Source organism: Mercenaria mercenaria, chromosome 16 (genome assembly GCF_021730395.1).
Source record: "Mercenaria mercenaria strain notata chromosome 16, MADL_Memer_1, whole genome shotgun sequence".
Classification (NCBI taxonomy): domain Eukaryota; kingdom Metazoa; phylum Mollusca; class Bivalvia; order Venerida; family Veneridae; genus Mercenaria; species Mercenaria mercenaria.
The window spans coordinates 37,458,758-37,481,557 of record NC_069376.1 but is presented as its reverse complement, the minus strand read 5'-3'; the positions used below and the strand labels follow the sequence as shown (position 1 = coordinate 37,481,557).

The window sequence follows — 22,800 nt, the reverse complement described above, 5'->3', positions numbered from 1 at the left end:
GTCATGTGTAACTCCTAGTCCTTTTGATAGCTGGCAGGCTCGACATGTTGCCCATGGGCATCTAGTGTTTGGTTGATTTTACTGTTGGCGTTTCTTTCTTTTTTTGTTTGGTTGATTTTCCGAAAGAAACGCTACTTTTGCATGTGGTGGTGGTACGTCCTCAGGGGTAAACCTTGAAATACTCGTAGAAAATAATATTTATGCCTTGTGATCATAATTGATAGATTACATCTGGATCTAACTTCTGTAATAATACAGTCATGAATAAATGCACAGTGGATGAAGTGACATTACTTCTGGATCAACCCTCATAGTATTTTCATTGGGGAGGGGAATGAAAGAGCATGTATCCTCATATACTGATACCATTCTTATGTTTAGACTTTACCCTGCTAAAAACTATATTTATTATTCTGACAAGCATTTTCAGAGGGCATGCATCATACATTATTGATGTTATCATTGGTTTTTTTTTGTTTTTTTCTAAACAGTGGTAGCCAAAAATAAAGACAGTATATTTCTAAACAAATACTAAGAGCAGTTAAGTGAGCTTAAACACTTTTCTGCTGGTATTAATAATGGTATTTTATTAAGGAATTTTTTTTAAGAGATCAGGTTTTCTTAATGAGAATATTTTAAATAACTTTAATAAAGATTCAAGAAGTGTTTCATCTCAATGCTTTTCGAAAACAAACTGAAAATTGTTAAGTGTGAATGTTCAAAGTGCAGTTGTTTGACTTCTATAGCTGCTGGATTTGGTGGATACCTGTTGGGTAAAATGTCTGTTCCGAGTCAAGTCAAGGAGGAGTTGCTAAAGCAGTGTCCTGATGGAATATTTGCCAGAATGAATAATCAGTTTGAAAAACTTTCACCTGAAGAAAGAAAGGCATTTGTGTCAGAGTATGTATAATTCTTAGCTAAATGCATATATAAAACCTTTAACCTTTAGCCTGCTGGCAGCAAGTAAATCTGCCTTTACAAACAATGCAGACATCCGTGCAGGCTGATCATGGTCTGCACTGTTAGCTTTTCAGTCGGTTTTATGTGAATTAGAACAGTAAAGAGCTGTGGTTTAGAGCTATGTTTGTGTGTGATTTTGAGCAAAGTCATATCTCTGTAGGGTCCTCGAGGGGTTGAATTCTTCATGTGAGGCAGCCATCCAGCTGGCATACAGAAGATCAGTTGTTCTACCCTGACGCCTGCTTGTGATGAAATAATGCACAACTGAGGGGTCTTCCTCCACCATCAAAGTTGGAAAGTTGCCATATGTCCTATAATTGTGTGGGTGTGATGTTAAACCCAACAAAAACAAAACAAATCTGTCTGCCATATTTTGTGTCCAAAACACAATTACATTTCTAGGTGTTGACTTCAAACTTTGCAAGTAAGTAGATGGTGAGATGATGTGTAGAAGGCATGAACTTTGTGGGTTGGTCAAAATTAGTTTTACAAATTGAGTCTAAACATTTTATTGAAAACCTGAGTTATTAGATTGGGGTATGTCGTTGGGCGGGCGGGCGGGCGGGCTTCGGCGTCAAACTGGTGTTTCCGGTCAATAACTTTTGTTTCGGTAAAGATATTTGAGTAAAACTTGGTATGTATGTAGCTTATATCAAGACAAAGGCTGGGATTGATTTTGGGGTTTCTGGGGTCAAGGTCAAGGTCACTGTTACTTAAAATAGAAAAAGGGTTTCCAGTCAATAACTTAACTTAGGAATGAGCTATCATGATGAAACTTGGTGTATAGAAAACTTATATAAAGTTGTAGCTTGGGATTGATTTTGGGGTTTCTGGGATCAAGGTCAAGGTCATTGTTACTAAAAATAGGGTTAGGGTTAGGGTTGTGCTTTAAAGTGGTGCACTGTGATTCAGTATACTTTTTTATTCTTATGAAAAGTGTTGAAAACCTGGTTTCGTGGCATTGCCGCGTTTCTTGTTGTATTTTATGTCTTGAACTCAACTCTAGACTATTCGAGGTATTGACTTTAAAACTTGGAATATAAGTGGATGGTGATGAGAGCATTTGAGCAGTGCAACAATCCACATTACTCCCCCCTCACCCTCTTATCACACACGCATATTACGATTCTTCTCCCTTAGTATTCTGTTACCGTTACCAAAGCCTCACCTACCGCTACAGCACATCCACGTCTGACATACATACCTGAAAAGATTGTCTATAGATTTTACTTCCTCCTCCTCTGATCCAAAACTTAAGGCATATATTGCCCTGCTTTGCTTTGTTCATTATACATAAAATAGAAAAACCTTTAAACAACTTCTGATGAACCGCTTGATGGATTGTCATCAAACTTGATGTGCAGCATTCCTATAAAGTCCTCTGTTAAATTTCTTCAAATTGGGGACAATAAAAAGTAGAAATATCTTTAAATGACTTCTTCAGACTAATCTTCATTAAGTTTAGTCTGTAGCATTCCTTTAAGGACCTCTCAAATTGGTTCATATAGGGGAACTTGGCCTGTTCTATTTTGTTTTGTTGTACTTAACACACTTACTACCATTCATGATTCAGTCTGTCATACGTTGATCTAAGGTAAAATAATCAGCTATAGGTGAGCGACTTAGGGTGACTAACTTAAAGGCTGTTTTGTATACTGTACAGGTTGTATGGAAATGCGAAAAATAAGCCACAAGGACAGATAAATGAGACTTCACCTGGAGTATCATCAATGTCTACAAGATCAGAGCCAAGCACAGAAACTCGAGATCCTTTGTTCCTCGGGTCTTCAGGTTATATTAAGTTTAATACACATGTTCATAATAAAAGACTCCAAATATCGTTACATTTCTTATCAGGCATATTCATCAGTTTAATAATAAACTGTGAAATCATTAATATTTGTGGGGGATTAATTTTTGTGGATTTTGTGGTTGAGTCAATCCACGAAATTTAATCCCAGTGAACAAGTAAAATTCCCATTCATTTTATGTTCAAAATTTGAAATCCACAAATTCATATCCCCACGAAATTGCTGTTTTGACCAAAACCACGAAATTTCATGCCCACAAAATTGAATGATTTTACAGTATAGTGTTTGTGTCTTTTATAGCTTTTTTTCTTGAATTCAGCTTTTTAGGGTTGCAAAAGAGAAATGCTTTCCTGAGTTGATATATATTCATAAATATATCTCATAGAAGCCAGCAAGATTTCTTTTGTTTTTGTCGCCAGTTTTCTTTGCTATATGGCAGCTGTACAGTGTTAAGATCATTAACCTTTAGCCTGCTGGTGGCAAGCGATTCTGCCTTAGCGACCAATGCAGACCAAGATCAGTCTGCAGGCTGATCATGGCCTGCACAGTGTTTTCTATTCAGTTTGTAAATTTTCAGTCAGAACACCCCTTCCAATAATAAATTGTTTTGCCCAAATTGAATTTAGAAATTTAGCAGGCTAAAGGTTGAGTACCGAATCCAAATCAGCTGAAAGGAAGCCATCCATACGACTTATAGAAGGTCGTAAGTTCTACCTAGCTACAACTTGTGACTAATTTAACACCTAGAGAGACACCTTTGATCTTCCTCCACCATCAAAAGAACCTGGAAATTATTACTAAATGACATAGTTCTGTTGCTTTGATGTTAAAGGCAACTCTGTGTATTTACCATAAAGTGGATTTGCCTGATCTCTAGTATATTGTCTACTAATAATAAACCTAGGTGCATGTTTTGTTGTTTCTCTGACAGGTTCTACAGGATCTCCACCAGCCCAGCAGCCAGCAAGAGACAGTCAATCTACATTTTCTTATGCTGAACAGAGGTCAAAGTATAGTAACACTGAAACAGGTAATTAACATTTTGTGTGTCCCAACTCCTCCCACACTATTAACCTGATTAATTGCAGGTAACCATAAAGGAAGGATTTTTTTCTGTGAATATTTTTACTGCAGTTATGGCCCTTTGATAGTTTTTGTTATATAGAGGATGGCAAAGTATGTGGAGGCATCCGTGTCCTATGGACACTATTCTAGTTAATAAATGGACTACAAACAACAAGTGAATTTGAACTTTTATCTATGCAGTTGATGAGATCCTACAAGCTGGTTGCGCTATGTACTGAAGTAATAGACACATACCTTTACCAAGTAACTTAACATTTACTCTGCTAAATTTCTAAAATGGCCTGGTCAATCATTCAATATGGGCAGTACTGTTTATTACTGGATGGGGTGTTCACTGAAAATTTACTGACTGAATTGCAAACAGTGCAGACCATGATTAGCCTGCACAGGTGTGCAGGACACAGAGGTGCAGACTGATCTTGGTCTGCACTGGTTGCAAAGGCAGAATCACTTGCCACTAGCAGGCTAAAGGTTAAAGAAAATGCATAGAGATCAGAAAATCTGTTTAATAGTATCACTCCTGTCTCTAGTTTGTTTATCAGAGATATTTTTGTAAAGTTTCTACATATAGTTTTTGTTCTTTTACATCTGATGTACTGTGGATAGCATAAAATTGTGTGGTATTTCTTGCGGATTGAGATTTTTGACTTGCTAGTTTTGAAGATAAAATCAATTGGATTTTATTTGCTCTTTGGGATTTATTTTTCTTGATTGGCGGAACTGGGAAATATATGAAAACTAGTCCCCCATGAATATGAATGATTTCATGATATTTGTAAAATGTCAGTAACCATAAAATAACATATTATTATGCAGTAATGATTTATACACTGTATGACTTCTTTCTTGACTTCTAAATTTGAGGACCAGGGTCAGATCTTTCTTATACTGGGATTACCTAAGTTAGGAGCGTGGGTATCAACTAGGGATATATTCAGTGAAATTGCTTCAGGAACACACAAGTTGTGACCTTAAGTACTTATGGGTGGTTTTCAAAATAATGAAGCAAAAGTGTGACATAGGGGTTGAAAATTCAAACTTATTTGTTAGGGTGGTCACCTATTTTTTATGATAGCAAATACTTCAGATTTAAAGGAAATAACTCTCGGAAAGTGTTGAGAAATGCCAATAAGAAAATATTTCAGCCTTTAATTCGAAAGTTCAGTGAATTTCCCGTAAGATGGGTGATAAATGTTGCAGTGTTTTATGACAAGGAATTATGTATAACAGTAATTTTTTCAACATAAATGATAAGTAATGGGTGTATGTGTATGGTTTGAAACTTATTTACTCAAATGTTTGTGGACACTGGTTTTTAAAATCACAATTTCTGCACAAATCTGACATGAAAATAAAACTTTACCTAGAAAAATTGTTGCTAAATGCAAAATAACTAACATATAATTATTAAACCTATTTTTTTCTCTCACTTTGCATGTTTATAAACCACATGCCAAATTTCAAGAATGTCCAGTAATTCTAATTTCTAGAATTGTCAACTCAAAATTGAGTTATTGTACAGATGCACAGGGGACACATACTAAAAATCAGTGTAATATTTATCCATTATTAGTTTTCTATTCATAAAAAGACTAATGGTGATCAACTTTAGTCAAATCCTATTAAAAAATTGATTTATTCCACAAAATAACTACAAAATTGAAAATTTTCACTACAAAACATGAAAATTCAACTGAATGTAATGCTTTAAAAGAAAAAATAAGTGACTTTATACATAACTAATACACTGAAATCATTTAGTTTACATGCAGTGCTTATTCATAGTAGACAAATGACGAAATGCCATGCATGATAAAATGGAATAGTAAAATTCATACATACTTTATAATGTTACTAAAAAGGGTGCACAGGGGACAAATTGTATCAAAATATTTATTCATAGAATATGTTCATGGTAAGTAAAATTCTTTTAACTACACAATATTTACTAGTGAACATTAGATATTTAGGTAAATTTAAAGAGCTTAAGAAGCAATAAAATTGATGTATCCACTTTTAAACTTGAAAATTGGCAACTTCAGAAATAAATGCAAACAATGAATTTTAAATTGTCCAGGGTTTCTTATATAATGCTAAATTATCAAGTAATGCCTAAATTTTGCTTTCACACTGTTAAGAATATAGAACTGCCACCACAAATTACAGTAATGCTATGAAAATTGATATATGTCAAAAAAGGGTGCACAGGGGACATCACTTTTGGCTCTGTGAATGTTTAACAGTCAGTAATATGTGAAGTTGAATGCTGCTTTTGTATCTGTTGTAACTCCCTTTCAAGGAAAATAAAGTAAAATCCCATTTTATTTAAAGAATATAAGAAATCTGACACTTAACAACTGAAAAGGTGCACAGGGGACATTTTTAGGTGTATAGACATCCAGCAAGTTTCTGAGAAAGTTGATTTATTAAAGAAAAAAATCATACTGTGTCTTCACAGCTGAAGGGATAAGGATCTTAGAAAAACATTAAGACTTTAGAAAAGTAATAGGGTTATGAAATTGTAGTGTTCAACATTTAAATTTAGTATTTTTTTCACTATTTTTTGTGAAGGGGGTACCATCACAAGATGTGAAATATTGGTAACAATAAGATGTAGGTAATGAAAAGAAGTATTTTATTTAAATGTGCAGAGTTTAAGTTACACGAAAAAGCCAAAGCTGTTACAATAAAGCATGGTTTTAAAAAGTAAGCCACAGTTGAAAACTATACTTCATGTAAAATGTCACACTTTTTTGGGTGCACAGGGGACAAAATTAGCTATATAATTTAATATAACTTTAAAACTGTTTGATTCATTAAGCTGAAATTGCACACATTTATTGACTACATTGATTTGGATATAATTTGCCCCAAAATGCATTCTAAAGCTAAACTGAATTAAAGTAAGGTGAGAGAAAAGAAAAAGCTTCATTATTTTGAAAACCACCCTTATACAATGTCATTTTAAGATTCATTTTTGTTATAGGATATTGTGACAAAGCTTAGTACATATATAGCTTTGTTGAAAACTTGTAGAGTAGGCATTTTGGTCACTGGGGTCAAGGTCAAGGTTGCTGTTACTATAAATAAAAAAAATATGTTTCTGCGCAATAACTTCACTAAGAATAGGGTGTTGTGTCTATACTTGGAACTTATGATTCTTGCACGGAGACCATGGTTTTAGACATGTATTTTTGTTTGCTTAGGTCAATGTTAAGAACATTGTTACTAAAGATAGAAAAGTGGTTTTCTCACGATTACTTCAGTTAGGAATGAGGTAAGCAGACCAAACCTGGTAAACAGGTAGCTTCCATTGAGATTGTTTTTTGTTGTTTTTTTAGCTCACATGTCACAAAGTGACAGGGTGAGATTTTGTGATCGCGTGGCGTCCGTGCGTGCGTAAACTTTTGCTTGTGACCACTCTAAAGGTCACATTATTCATGGGATTTTTATGAAAGTTGGTCAGAATGTTCATCTTGATGATATCTAGGTCAGATTCGAAACTGGGTCATGTCGATCCAAAACTAGGTCAGTAGGTCTAAAAATAGAAAAATCCTGTGACCTCTCTAGAGGCCATACTTTTCAATGGATCTTCATGAAAATTGGTCAGAATGTTCACCTTGATGATATCTAGGTCAGGTTTGAAACTGGGTCACGTGCGGTCCAAAACTAGGTCAGTAGGTCTAAAAATAGAAAAACCTTTTGACATCCTAGAGGCCATACTTTTCAATGGATTTTCATGAAAATTGGTCAGAATGTTCACCTTGATGATATCTATGTCAAGTTTGAAACTGGAACACGTGCCTTCAAAAACTAGGTCAGTATGTCAAATAATAAAAAAATCTTGTGACTTCTCTAGAGGCCATATTTTTCATGGGATCTGTATGAAAATTGGTCTGAATGTTCATCCTGATGATATCTAGGTCAAGTTTGAAACTGGGTCAACTGCAATCAAAAACTAGGTCAGTAGATCTAAAAATAGAAAAACCTTTTGACCTCTCTAGAGGCCATATTTTTCAATGGATCTTCATGAAAATTGGTCAGAATTTATTATGTTCACCTTGATGATATCTAGGTAAAATTCGAAACTCACATGCGGTCAAAAACTAGGTCAGTAGGTATAAGAATAGAAAAACCTTGTGACCTCTCTAGAGGCCATATTTTTCATGAGATCTTCATAAAAATTGGTGAGAATGTTCACCTTGATATCTAGATCAATTTCAAAACTGGGTCACATGCCTTCAAAAACTAGGTCATTAGGTCGAATAATAGAGAAACCTTGTGATCTCTCTAGAGGCCATATTTTTCAATGGATCTGCATGAAAATTGGTCAGAACTTTTATCTTGATGATATCTAGATCAGGTTCAAAACTGGGTCACATGCGCTCAAAAACTAGGTCACTATGTCAAATAATAGAAAATACAACGTCATACTCAGTTCAAAACTGGGTCATGTGGGGACAGCTGAGTGATTCAGGACCATCATGGTCCTCCTGTTTTCATTTTAGGTACCTTGGGTCAAGGTATAGACAAAAATGGTATTCGATCAGTTATTAGTCCCCTACTGGTTAAAAACCTGTTTCGGGTACTATAGGAATGCGCTTTTCCTAAGTCTTTCTGTCATTCCGTCCTTCCATTTGTCCACAATTTGGTGTCTGGTCCATAACTCTGTTATCCATGAAGGTATTTTAATATTACTTGGTACAAATGTTCCCCATGATGAGACAATGTGTCATGCGTAAAACCCGGACCCCTACCTTTTAGGTCAAGGTCACAATTGGAGGTCAAAGGTCAACAGGACTTTTTTCCTGCCCGGTCCATAACTCTGCCATCCATGAAGCGATTTTAATATTACTAGGCACAAATGTACCTCATAATAAAACAACTTTCAGACCCCTAGCTCAAAGGTCTTGGCAGTCAAGTGTTAACATGGCATGAACAGGGTCAGTTTGGTGTGCCGTCCATAACTCTGTAATTCATCAAGGTATTTTAATATCACTTGGCACAAATGTTTCCCAGTATGAGACGACATGTCATGCAGAAATCCCGTACCCCTGGCTCAAAGGTTAAGGTCACAATTGGGAAGTCAAAAGTTAATTTGGCTTTTTTCCTGTCCGGGCCATAACTCTGCCATCCATGAAGGTATTTTAATATAACTTGGCTCAAATGTTCCCCATGATGAGACGATGTGTCATTTGCAAAACCCGGATCCTTAGCTCAAAGGTCAAGGTCACAATTGGAGGTCAAAGGTCAATAGTGATTTTTTCCTGTCCGGTCCAGAACTCTGTCATCCATCAAGGGATTTTAATATTACTTGGCATAAATGTTCCCCATGATGAACCTAGGTTGAAGGTCAAGGTCACACATAGAAGCCAAAGGTAAGATACAAGAATGACTTTGTCTGGAACATTTCTTCTTCATGCATGGAGGGATTTTGATGTAACTTGGCATAAATGTTCGCTACCATGAGACGGATTGTTATGTGCAAGAACCAGGTCCCCAGGTCTAAGGTCAAGGTCACACTTAGAGGTCAGATGCTAATTTCAAGAATGACTTTTTCTGGAGCATTTCTTCTTCATGCATATAGGGATTTTGATGTAACTTGGTTCAAATGTTTACCACTATGAGGCATCCTTGTTTTTAGAATTATGTCTTCTGGTTGTTACTATAAATAGCTTATATTGTAACTTATTTATTACAGGCCGTGGGGAAAAATCGAGACCAGTTTTCTGTGGTACAACATGCATCTTACATCCAATTTTTAGGTGTATTTTGACCTATCTCTACGTGGTAAAGAGTTTTATGTGGACTTGTTTAGAATTTGTTTTTTTTTTTTACTATTATAAATAACTTACCTTTTTGATAATTGGCCAAAAAATGCTATATGAAAACAACTATAGGTTTTTATACATACAAATTTTAATCCAAGTGTTTTGTTATTACATATTGTATATGTAGTACAATATTGTTTATACATTATTGACAGATATCAGTTCATTATGTTATACTGCTGTAGAGAAAATTAGGTGCCATCCAGTAGGGCATGGCAATACTTCATTCACTTGTTTAGAATGAGTAGCTTTCAAAAAGACTGAAATTCTATTGCAGTTAAGTACTTTTCACAGGCAGAGAATACTTCTTCAAGAGTAAAACCTTTATCCAATTTGGCGGGGAATACCAATTCACTGAATTTTAAATTGACATCATCCAAAGCCATGCTTACATATAATTATTATTGCCTGTTTTGTTATTATATCTGTTTAGGTATACCACAGCCTCCTCCGTCTTCTCGGCAACCTGAATTTTCATACGCCCAACAGCGAGCATTAAATTCCGGAGGCAGTATACAACCAGTACCAACTATACAACAAGACACACAGCCACCTCAACCTACAGGATTATCAAATCCACCAGCTGGGACTGGCAAAAAAGGTAGGAACTTTATCAACTTGATAGGATAAGGGGTTGTATCCTCCCTGATTTTTCAGTGGGAGGCGATTTGTCCACCCGTATTTTTTAGTGGGAGGGGTTTTTTGCACCTTGAAATTTAAGCACAAGGGTTTTTTTCCTGCTCGTTACAACAAAGTGTTGGATTTTGTCCTACCTCATAGAACAAAGGGAGGGGGTTTGTCCTACTTGTTAAAGGGAGGGATTTTGTCCTACCTGTTAAAATGAAGGAAGGGGTTTTGTCCTACCTTTTAAAGGGAGGGGGTTTGTCCTACCTGTTAAAAGGGAGGGGTTTTGTCCTACCTGTTACAATGAAGGGCGGGGTTTTGTCGTACCTGTTACAATGAAGGAAGGGGTTACTAATAGTGAGGTATTGTGATCACGGACAGCCCAAACTAGAAATAGAGAAATGTGCACTGAACCATGGTAGATCAGGCTCTGCTGTGTGAAAAAAGTTCCAGAACTGCATGGCAGATTATTAGCTCACCTGAGCACAAAGTGCTCATGGTGAGGTATTGTGATCATGCTGTGTTTGGCGTCCATTGTGCGTGCGTCAGACCGTCTGTCTGCCATCAACAATTGTGTTTAAACGACATCTCCTCCAAAACCACTGAATGGATTTTGATGAAACTTGGCATGGATGTTCCTTGGATGGTCCTCTACCAAAATTGTTCAAACGGTTCTGCTTGGTTAAACATAGGGGCCGCCAGAGCTAAAAATAGAACAGTTTTCAAACAATATCTCCTCCTAAAGCAATGGTCCGATTTTGAAATAATTTCACTCAAATGGTCCTTATGTAACCCTCTACCAAGATTGTTCAAATTATACCAATTCATAAAAAAACATGGCCGCCAGAGGGCGTGGTCACTTTTCCCCATATGTATATAATGAAATTTAAAAAATCTTCTTGTATAAACTGCTGGCCTGATTTTAAAATAATTTTACAGAAATGGTCCTTGTGTGACCCTCTACCAAGATTGTTCAAATTCTTTCGATTTGTCAAAAAACATGGCCGCCAAAGGGCGTGGTAACTTTTTCCCATCTGTACATGTATATAGTGGAAACTCTGAAAATCGTCTTGTGTGAAACTGCTGGCCCGATTTTAGAATTATTTTACACAAATGGTCCTTGTTTGACCCCCTACCAAGTTTGTTCAGATTATTTTGATTTGTCAAAAAACATGGCCACCATAGGGTGTGGTCACTTTTCCCTTTATGTATATAGTGGAAACTTTAAAAATCTTCTTGTGTGAAACTGCTAGCCCGATTTAAAAATAATTTTACACAAATGGTTCTTGTGTGACCCTCTGCCTGTAACCAGGATTGTTCAAATTATTCTGATTCATCAAAAAATATAGCTGCCAGGGACGTGGTCGCTGTTCCCTTCATGTATACCATACTTGTCCTAATTATTGCTTTAAGGTAAAAAAAATGGCCACGCCCCTGTGTCTGACATGTACTTACTATAGGCTTTTATAGAAGAAATTTGAAAATCTTTTTCTCTGAATCAATAATAGCAAGAGCCTTGATATTTGGTGTGTAATATCAGAATTTTAATGTCTACCATAACTGTTCAAGTTATTGCCCTAGGTTCAAAAGTTATGTGACATGTAAATAATATAGGCTTACATAGAAGAAAGTTCAAGAAACCTAACTCTGACTTAAACAAACACACTTGAAGCCTTGTACACAGGTGAGCGCTTTAGGGTCAATGACCCTCTTGTTATTTGTTATCATAAGTCAGTATCTGTATGAATGATTAAAGGGCATTTTTATCCTGATGTTATAAAATAAATTATGTTCATATTTTCTATTTTCAGTTAAAAGAAACATATATGGAGATGAAATGGACTGACGGAATGTATTTCTTGCATCAAGAATGGTTCCCATCTCATGTCTTTTCACTCCCGGAAAGTGGCCACTATAAAAGTTCTGGTCTGATCTGTGATATAGACCAACAAGGATTAACAATAAATTATTTGTATTTTAATTTTGTCTTTGTTGTACAGTAAATGCCATACTTCTAGAGGGCTAACACATTACCTTATTTGTAGGTCATTTTTATTCATATATTAAAGATGAAAACTCCTGGTTTCCATTCACTGGTGATCTGTAACAGAGGTTTTCCTGTATTTCAAGCTTTTTTTTATTAGCTTGACTATTCAAAGAATAGTAGAGCTATTGGACTCGCCTGTGTGTCCGTGTCCCGATTTGGTTAAGTTTTTGTATGTTAGCTGGTACCTCAGTAACCACTTGTGGGAATGGATTGAAACTTCACACACTTATTCACTGTGATACTTACATTGCACAGGTTCCATAACTCTATTTTGCTTTTTTTTCAAAATTATGCCCCTTTTTGGCTTAGAAATTTTTGGTAAAGGTTTTGTATGTAAGCTGTTATTTCAGTACCCACAAATGGGAGTGGATTTAAACTTCACACACTTGTTCACTGTCATCATCTGACATGCACTAAGCAGGTCCCATAACTCTACTTTGTTTCTTTTTTTCAAAATTTTGCCCCTTTTTCGACTTAGCAGTTTTTGGTTAAGTTTTTGTATGTAAGCTGGTATCTCAGTACCCACCAATGGAAATGGATTGAAACATTACACACTTGTTCACTGTCATGATCTGACATGCAGTGCACAGGTTACATAACTCTACTTTGCAATTTTACAAAATTATGCCCCTTTTTCGACTTAGCAGTTTTTGGTTAAGTTTTTGTATGTAAGCTGGTATCTCTGTACCCACTAATGGGAATGGATTGAAACATCACACACTATTATTAGACCAACATTTCGGCTTTTACAGAGCCTTCTTCAGTGTGTATTATTGTATAAATGATAAAAATTTGTTATTACGCCTGAGCGAAATTGAAAATGTCGTCGTAAAAGAACTTTTAAAAGGGACAACATAAATGAAACTCATGTCACAAATTATGTCACACACCCGATATGAAATCTGAACGTCAATGTGGAAAAATATTGGCGTTTCAGGTTTCATCGAAACAGAGTTTTTAAATGAGTATGTAATAAATGTAGTTTATTGATTTCGGCTGCCAGCACATATCAACTCGCATAAAATATGTTGTAGGCATAGTATTTACCTGCAGGAAATATTTTTTAGAACCCATTTGATAATAAAACTAGAAACCCCGGATGACATACAGATTCAGTTCTTGATGAAAAAAAATTGAAAGGTATATGCCAGGACGCTAAGTTTGGTGTAATTCTAACAAATAGTTTCAGAGGAGATGTTCAGGGAAAATGTTGATGCTAACATACTAGCAGACATCGAGTGATCACAGACTAGGCAAAATGCTCAGTTGAGCTAAAAGAAAAACAAACTCTGTGATACATTTTATTTTGGACATTATTATTATTTATTCATTATACTCGAAGCAACATAATACAACTGAAAGTCTATATATTGTACAAGGTTACTGGTTGAATATATAAATGCATTAAGGATACATCTTACATGTACCTTCTCTGTACACTATAGACAATATTTTCTTATGTTAATATATTTACATAGTTTGTCAAAACAGATTTATACCAATTTGTTTTAAGGTAGCAGATCTGAAAAAATAATGGGTAATATCCTTTTTTCTTCTTCTTTTTTTTACTACAAGAGCTGTGCAAACAATTCAGACTATTTAACACTGTGTACAATATGGGATATATCTGGGCTACTATATCCATCTGAAAATAGGTACCAATTGAATATATCGCCATATTGCACAAAGCAATATTAAATAACCTAAGATTATTGCGGATCATGCCAGAACCTTGTTTGCTGATACAAAAAGTGAATGGAAATTGCTGATTGTCACACTGGTCAACCATCTTAAGCTAAACAAGAAATGAATCTACCAACACATAATGAAGATCTGCTAAATTTTAGTAAAACTCTGCTTTTGGAAACACCAATTGAAGGATTTCAATCTTTAAACAGAGCGATGGAAAATGTCCTATGTCTGCTGTTTATGCTCACTAGTATATTCATGCAGTCAGAAATTTAGACTTGTGTTGCTGAAATTTTAATTGAATTGCCTTTTTCGTGGTAAGGCTCTGAATCCTGGTGGTCATATAGTCACACCTGTCTGTAAAGACCACACTTTGGTAATGAGGAGCGGATTCTTTCACGGGTTGTGTCTCTACAAAGATAAATTTACACTACAGTCAAAGAAAAATTGAGCCACGCCATGAGAAAACCAACATAGTGGCTTTGCGACCAGCATGGATCCAGACCAGCCTGCGCATCCGCGCAGTCTGGTCAGGATCCATGCTGTTCACTAACAGTTTCTCTAATTACAATAGGCTTTGAAAGCGAACAGCATGGATCCTGACCAGACGCGCAGGCTGGTCTGGATCCATGCTGGTCACAAACCCACTATGTAGGTTTTCTCATGGTGCGGCTCAATTATGGGTTTAGAGACTGGTAGTGTTAAGAGATCACTTTTTGCCCTTCCCTTAAGTGGTCCCTAGAAACAAGTTGTACTGGATTTAGCCTAAAAGAAAATGAACAAATAGTGGCTTTTTCCATAAATTAAAGGTAAAAGATACCCTTAGAGCACGATAATCATGATATTCTTAAAATAGAAATAAATAAATATGTATCTTTTGATAGTAATATAGCAGTTTTTAATGTGCCATTTGTAAAATTTATTTCTAACATCAATCGCAAACAAAATTAGCAAAAACAACTATTGTTTGTTTAATGGAAAAAATAAAATTTGCATTCACTTTAGTTTAAAATTTGAAATTCACGAATCCATTCCGGCAAAAAAAACCAAAAAAACACAAATTTCCTCCTTTACAAGGTTGAACATGATTTATTTTGTAACAAAGAAGTCAGATAGCCCTTAAGTGGTCTTTAGCCTTGAAAATCTTTTCATTTTAAAACAAAAGGAAAATCTGTACAAATGTATATAAAGGGAGAAACCAGCTTAACTGATAAATGAAACATTCTGCTGACTGGTTTAGTCTTGAAGACATACTGATGTATAAGGTAAATATCACTACCAAACTAGGTTGAAGTTGCCTTAGTGGCTACCTGTATTAACTTTTAATCTGCTAAATTTCTAAAATGGACTGGTCCATCATTCAATTTGGGCAATATCATTAATTATTCGAAGGGGTCCACTTAAAATTTCCAGCAAGCTGTTCATTGTGAATATTTGTTGGGTTTTAAGTCACATTTATACTGGAGACGTTCCAGCTTCTATGGGAGCAGATTTGTCCGTTTTGAGTTAAACGCAGTTTTTCAACAGTACTTAATTTAAGTAACAGCGGGCAGTTAACCTAACCAGTGTTCCTGGTTTCAGAACCAGTATAAACCTACTCTCCCCAAGTAACTTCCAACTTTCCCACATGAAACGGAGATGGAGGACGAATGATTTCAGATGCAATGTCTTTCATCAAATCATCCAAGAGAACATACGCCACCAAGATAAAAAAAAAAAAACATGACCCTGCGATCCGTTAATCTTGATATCCCTACTGAGCTAATCGAGCGCGCTCAATGCGAGTAGAGAACTTGTATTTTTGATTTTGGTGGGCATTTGTAACTTTTTCCAGCTGGATGGCTCCTTTGCTGAAAAATTTAGGGCTCACACCCTCTGCTGTGAGGGTCGAGCAGTCTGAAAATCAAGAGACCTTAACCACTCAGCCTTGGAGAATACGGGAATTTATCTGAAGATCAAGTTAGCTTTGTCTTACAGAATATTGTCTAATCAATACAACAGATACAAACAGTAGTGTTACAGGTATCTGTATCTATACTAAGTGAATATGAAACTTTCTCCCATGGCTTTCAGATAAATAGGTAAAATGTTTCATTTATCAGAGAAAATAAACACATCAAAATACAAGTATATATGTAAAGTGTTAAAAATATTGCACATAATTGGGTTAGGGATACAAAAACAAAGGAAACAAATATATAATAAAACATAATTAAGCGACAAGCAGTAATGCAATCTCTTACAGAGTTGTCATTCCTGACATCACATTCACCTTGGCCACATCGAGTCTGATGGTTGTAATTTCAATGGCAGATGATGTCATGAAAAATATATTGAATGAAAACAAAATCAAAATACTAGTAACACAGATTTTTACCAATTAGGTGAAAGTATAAAGTAGAAAATCTCTCCAGTTTAAATACTACACTTTTACAAAAATCTGAGAATAGCTTCGTATTAAGTAGGTTGGATAAAAACACGGAAAAGACCTTTGAAAGTTATATTTAGAGTTTTCACACATTTGCAATTTTCTCAGCAAAATAAAGGTGCATAATACTAAAGCAATAGAAGATATAGAATTGAACACAATTGCTTCTTTGGTTTTAATGCAATTTTTCAACAGTATTTCAGTTACTTAACAGTAGGCAGTTGACCTGACCAGTGAGTGTTCCTGGATTCTGTACCAGTACAAACCCGTTCTCTGCAAGTAACTGCCAACTTCACCACATGAATCAGAGGTGGAGGATTAATGATTTCTGATACAATGTCTTTTATCCAATCGTCACAAAGAACATGCACCCGTCTGGGGATCAAACTCAAGACCCGGCGATCCGTAGATCTGTGCTCTCCCTACTGAGCTAAGCTGGTGAGACACACACATTTGCAATTGTCTCTGCAAAATAAGGGTATAAAAAAATAAAACAATGTCAATATGACTAGACACAAACATTCTATTTAGTGGTGTTAATATTAAGATTTTTGGTAAAGATTCTTCTAAAAATATCAGACTTAGATGTAGAGGTGAATGCTTCAAAAGCAGAAATGTAAGAACGTCAACTCTGTAAGGAAGGTCGGCAATAACATAACCATGTAAAGTTAGTCACCTGTCAGCATATATTGTAACAAGTGTGTATGGGGAGCTAAGCTCATTATTTCACTAAAACATTTTATCTCTGGATATCTTATAATACATTTTACATGTATAGATATATAAACTGTGTGCAGAGCTACAATTTGAGTATCGAATAAACTGTACGCAGAGCTACAATCACAAGTATCAATTTAAGCAGCATTTCATCATTTCGTGTACTTTTTCATTTTCACATTAACTCGTATTTTTGGGTCCCTGCAACTTTGTTCAACTTTTTTTTTTTTTCTATGATGATTTTCACCAGTTGCCTAAATCTATACATTAACCATACAAACAAAACTTACGAGATTTATTTCAAAAGACAACAATAAACCAATGCAGACAAAAAAAAAGTTGAGAGGTAAACTACAAATGTGGAACAATCGCTACAGCTGAATGTGGATAAATTGGTCCATCTGGAGATAACATTTGTACACATGTATATAAGCTTCAATGAAACATTAGTAATAAAATTCAAACAAAATAAATGCAAAATAAAAGAATTAACGAGTGCCTGTGAAATACTGTGTTTAAAGTCTGTGTTGCAGCCTTTTGACTCCACACATGCAGGTGTTTTGCCTCCACACATGCAGGTGTTTTGCCTCCACACATACTTAAGTCAAAGCATATTTCATATCCAAATGAAGACTACTAAAACATATTCGATTCCTTAAACTGATAAACTTGCAGTTCTTGTATATCTAAGAAAAAAAACAAACAAGGAAGTCCTTTTGCTTTAGTTTTTTTCTTATTTAACCCTATAAGCATATGGTGCAATCTCTAGAGTGAACACCACTCGGAAGACAGTCTCCATCTTTCTTGGAAGGATTCGCTCCTATGAGGAATCATTAGCCAATGTTTAACTGTATCACAGAGGCCATAAGACTTGAAATTTACGAAATATTGGAAGTAAAAGGATACATTTTCAACTAGTCAGATTTCAAGTCTAAACATTTTAAATATATATCATTTACAGCTTGCTGGTAAACTTTCAGTTTGAAAGTACAAGGAACAGGTATGTTTGGCCAATTTACCTAGCTGAAGTCTCTGCGTACGCAATATGTGCCAAGTTTAATCTACATGTGAAATACAGAAATTTACAAGCTTATTGAAATTACGTGAGCTTTACATTTTAAATTTTCCATGAACTATTTGCTGAAAATGTGACAGCTGACACTTAATAACATTTGATAAGAAGTGCAGCAATAAATCTGATAAAGATCTGCATATAAAATAGCTACCTATTACTACAATTTATCTGATTGTTATTCCATATAGACATATAGCATGGAACTTAGCACATGCAATTCTGAATTACAAGTAATACTGAGCACTATTAACTATTTTCCAGTCTTGGAACTGGCTGCCCGTGTAACACATGTACCCGAATCGTAAGCAATTTTTACATGCGGGGACAGAGTTAACGCTATATACCACACTTTTCCCTGATTACAGTATTGCACATTGATCATTTTAACAAATGCTTATTAACAAATAAACTGACGGCACATTTTCAATCAACTGCCATTTGTTGATTTGCAGTCGTTACTCTTTGGTACAAGAAGGTCTATCACCTGGTATAGGAAGGCCTAACATTTATGATAGGAAAGTCTTGGTATAGAAAGGTTAAACATTTGATATAGGAAGGTTCGATCTTTGGTATAGGAAGGTCTGCCATTCGGCAAAGGAAGGTTCAATCTTTGGTATAGGAAGGTTTGTACGTTATAGGTTGGGTATAGGAAGGTCTACTGTTTGGTATAGGAAGGTCTAATGTTTTAATGTATGGTATAGAAATGTCTATCATTTAGTATAGGATGGTCTAATACTTGTAACATTTGATATAGGAACATCTAATCTTTGAGAAGTCAAAGCAACTTGTTTACGCACACAGCGAGTGAAAAGTATCATATAAAAATTATACAGTCTGATTTATATAAATGTATTCTTCAAAATTATTATTCATGAGAGACCAAAATTTCATGAATTTTTTGGTTGTGTAAATCCACAATATATACAAGTGTAAGACTATATTCCCAGTTGTTGAATTGCTTAAATTTTAATTTAGCATGACTAAGATATTTCCAATAAAACTATTATATCTTACCTCCACAAAATTGAATAAGTTTACATTACCTTACATACAAAAGTAAAATACAAGACGACCCATTACAAGTGTTGCGAAAGCTTTCATACCAGTCATTTTGCAACATATGTGCACAAACATTGTATATGATGTAAATAAAACATGTATATAGTATACCAAGTATAAATGCCCCTGGGCGAGTAGAGCTATAAATTACATTTCTAGATAGCTATAAATTACATTTCTAAATAACTATAAATTACATGCTATAAATTACATTTCTAAACAGCTATACATTACATTTCTAAATAATGATTTATTTACCTAAATAATGCTGATATTCACTTACATAATTTTTCTTTTGTAAGTAAGTAGTGGGGAGGGAGACTGAGGGGCATTTATACAAGAATATATGGAAACTAAACAAAGACTGCCTATTTTGTTGAAAACTTAAATGTTTGCAACACTAAGCTTATCAAAGCATGGATTGTACGAAACCAGAACAATTCTATTAAACGAGGCATGTTAACAAGTTTATGTCATATTGCCATTGAACAAAAAACAATTCATTTTAAAATAATTCCATTTTTTTTTTCTAAAAAAATATTTTAACTAGTTGGTATAAAATAGAAGAAGTTGAAACTTTTAAAAAATAAATGAATATATCTAAATCCCCTATACAGGAACAACAACTATACATTACCCTCTATGCAATATAATGCTTGGAAGACCCCTTCAACGTAAAGATTATTTTCATTATATAATATCAGTAAATGCACAGATTATGAAAATTATCGCTGTAACAACTAACACGACTGACCTGTCAGTCTGTGTAATTACCATTGATATGGTTTCAGCCAATCAAATGTCTTAGTGATGAATTGAAAATTCATGCATCATCTAAGAAATATACTTGGTAATAACAGATAAAGATTACATAAAATGACAACAATTAATAAAGATTTACTCCTCAATTTGGATATTTAAGAAATTACCTCTAAATATAAATCTATCCCATGTCGTTTAGTGTCAATACTGAAATGAGCTTGGCCATGCTATTCACCGACAATATTCAATGGTTCGCGACGACATTTTGCTAAATGCAGTTGACTGGCTGAAACCGTTACTCTTGTTGTCATGTATGTGCCAGATGTTCAACCACTGAACCATGTAAAAAACCTCTTGTATGCTAAAAAGATTTTGAATGAAAAATACTATGTTGTAATTATAGGCGGATTCAAAATGACCATTCCGACCAAGGTTACCGTAACTCAGTTGTCTGAACAAGATGTACTGTAACAATTATGAGACATAAATGCTAGATGCAATTACATGTGCTATGTTCGTTTTATTTGTTTTGAATTTAGGGCCATTTTTCAACAATTTTTCAGTTATGAAAGGCGGGCAGTTAGCCTAGTAACCAGTGTTCCTGGTCTCTGTACTAGTACAAACCTATTCTCTGCAAGTAACTGCCAACTTCTCCACATGAATCAATGGTAAAGGATGAATGATTCCGGACACAATGTCTTTTATCAAATTGTCACAGAGTACATGCGCCTTACCCAGAGATCAAACTCAAAATCCCACAATCTGTAGACCTGTGCTCTCCCTATAGAGCTAAGCAAGCGGGCTACGTGTACTACAATCATTTTTACTGTTTAGAACATGGTGGTTACGGCAATTCTTCAACCAAACTGTTAACATTTATTCTGGGTATATCGAAGCCTACAATACCCATTCGCTCCATACCCTAATTATATAAGTAAGACTAGAGTCTTTTGTCAGAAAAGTTATTTTGAATCCTTTTATTTTAATCTATCAATAGCAATATTATGTCCTTTACAAGGAATTGCAACTACATGTATACAACTTTTTAATTGTTTGGTCCCATATGAATGAAAATATTGGTCATTTGGTGTATATTAAATGCATTAGGCTTGCTAAGGTGCAGGAAATACTACTTGTAAACAAACTGGTCCACATATTTTCTACAATAAAATTATTTGTTTGGTTTGAATTTGGTTTAAAATATAACACAGTCCAACTGTGTTTGCTCAAACTCTACCAAATCAGCAAAATTTGTTCAAGTTATCAGTTATTCGTGCCATCAAACAATATAAATTGTATAGGGTTTTTGCTGGGACCCGAAGGGCGGTTTCAAAATATCTGATTTGACTGAATGAAGTTCGACTGTATTGCAAAAAAGAGTGATATGAAGTCTGTTTAACTTGGACCCTTAACAGTAAGACTTTTGGTTTTAAATCTGAATAAAATCTGATTTCTTTGCACATTTGTACAGAATTCACAAATGTACAGTCAACTTCATTTGTTCAGACTCGACGGGACTGGCCCAATTTGTTTGAGTTATCAGTCATTGGAAATATCTATCAATTTACTTTATATGGATTTTGCCAAGACCTGACAAGTTCCAGAGAATGGTGGTGTTCGATCGGATAATTCAAACGAGCGAAGTTAGACTGTTAACTGTCAAAGTTTACTTTTAAATGCTTAATTTACCTAATTTAAGTCTTACTGGCTTTTGCATTAAGTCTTTCATCTTAATAACTGTTACTGGTTTTTGCACCAAATATATGTATAGCACTTTTAGACAGTCCTGGTCTCAAATCTAAGTAAAGCTTACTAGCTTTTGCATGTGCCTTCAGTATAAGTGTTCAATGACCAAATAGCACTTTTAAATGCTTTATTTACCCAACCTTAGTAAATCTCACTGATTTTTGCATATGACATCATGACTGGTACATGTACTTAAACAAGCGGAGTGACCCAAATCAAGTCTCAAATCTCATTTAACCTTACAAGCTACAGCATGTGAATCAAAGCATGTGTTTATTTAAATGGCTAAATTGCACTTTTAAAATACATGTGATATATTATGCACGGTGTTATTGCTTCACTGCACTGATGTTCCAACACATTTTGGACTGCATTATCCAACTTGAAAAAATTCTACTAGATATCTGCTAGTCAATCTGGAAGTGGTTTAACAAAGCTGATAGGGAACAGGCCCTTTCTGTCAGGCTGGTTCTCTACCTCCCCTTCCTGAAACACAAACATACCAAATAAATCATCTGAAGTATTGAAAAAGCTATACACACTGGCAAGCTGAAGCAATTATTATTCATACCAGGAATAAATGTTGTCTTTCAAGGTACAAAGAAGTACTATTTGTTTGCGTGAAATATTGGGTCTTCAGTTGCAACCAGATAATATAGGTCACATGGTGACTTTACAGTGAGCAATATAGGTCATATGACCACTTTCTAGTGAACAATATAGTTTTGTGGCAACCTTCCAGCTTTTAATGCTGAAGAAGAGTCATGGACTGCCCCTGAGGCATTATTTCAAACAAACCTTTCATCAGCTAGCTGGATCAAGTTCAACTTTGCCTTGTGATGAAATACTACATGGGAAACCATGGGAAATAACTTACCTGCCACACTCTTTTCTTCCCTAAAGTATAATAGACTCCACTTTTCTAAATGGTAGCTGTACATCCTCACTGACATCATCATAAATAA

At 35.0% G+C, this 22,800-nt stretch overlaps 2 protein-coding genes across 3 annotated transcripts in view; one reads left to right on the top strand and one right to left on the bottom strand.

The window, feature by feature from the left end:
• The first annotated feature begins 715 nt into the window (after positions 1 to 715).
• On the top strand, positions 716 to 12,293 carry LOC123541292 (probable serine/threonine-protein kinase samkC). Its single transcript, XM_045326708.2, has 5 exons — positions 716 to 900; positions 2,624 to 2,751; positions 3,703 to 3,801; positions 10,122 to 10,289; positions 12,124 to 12,293. Exons 1-5 carry the CDS (start codon positions 779 to 781, stop codon positions 12,156 to 12,158), a joined length of 552 nt encoding a protein of 183 aa, XP_045182643.2. The 5' UTR covers positions 716 to 778; the 3' UTR covers positions 12,159 to 12,293.
• A 5,588-nt stretch (positions 12,294 to 17,881) lies between these two features.
• The window catches only part of LOC123540680 (arf-GAP with SH3 domain, ANK repeat and PH domain-containing protein 2-like), a 64,213-nt gene continuing 59,294 nt past the window's right edge, over positions 17,882 to 22,800 (bottom strand). For both annotated transcript variants that reach the window (XM_045325901.2, XM_045325902.2), the window contains one exon: positions 17,882 to 22,321. In XM_045325901.2, coding sequence (XP_045181836.2) covers positions 22,247 to 22,321 — 75 coding nt within the window. In that variant the 3' untranslated portion in view covers positions 17,882 to 22,246. The remainder of the gene's footprint in view (positions 22,322 to 22,800) is intronic.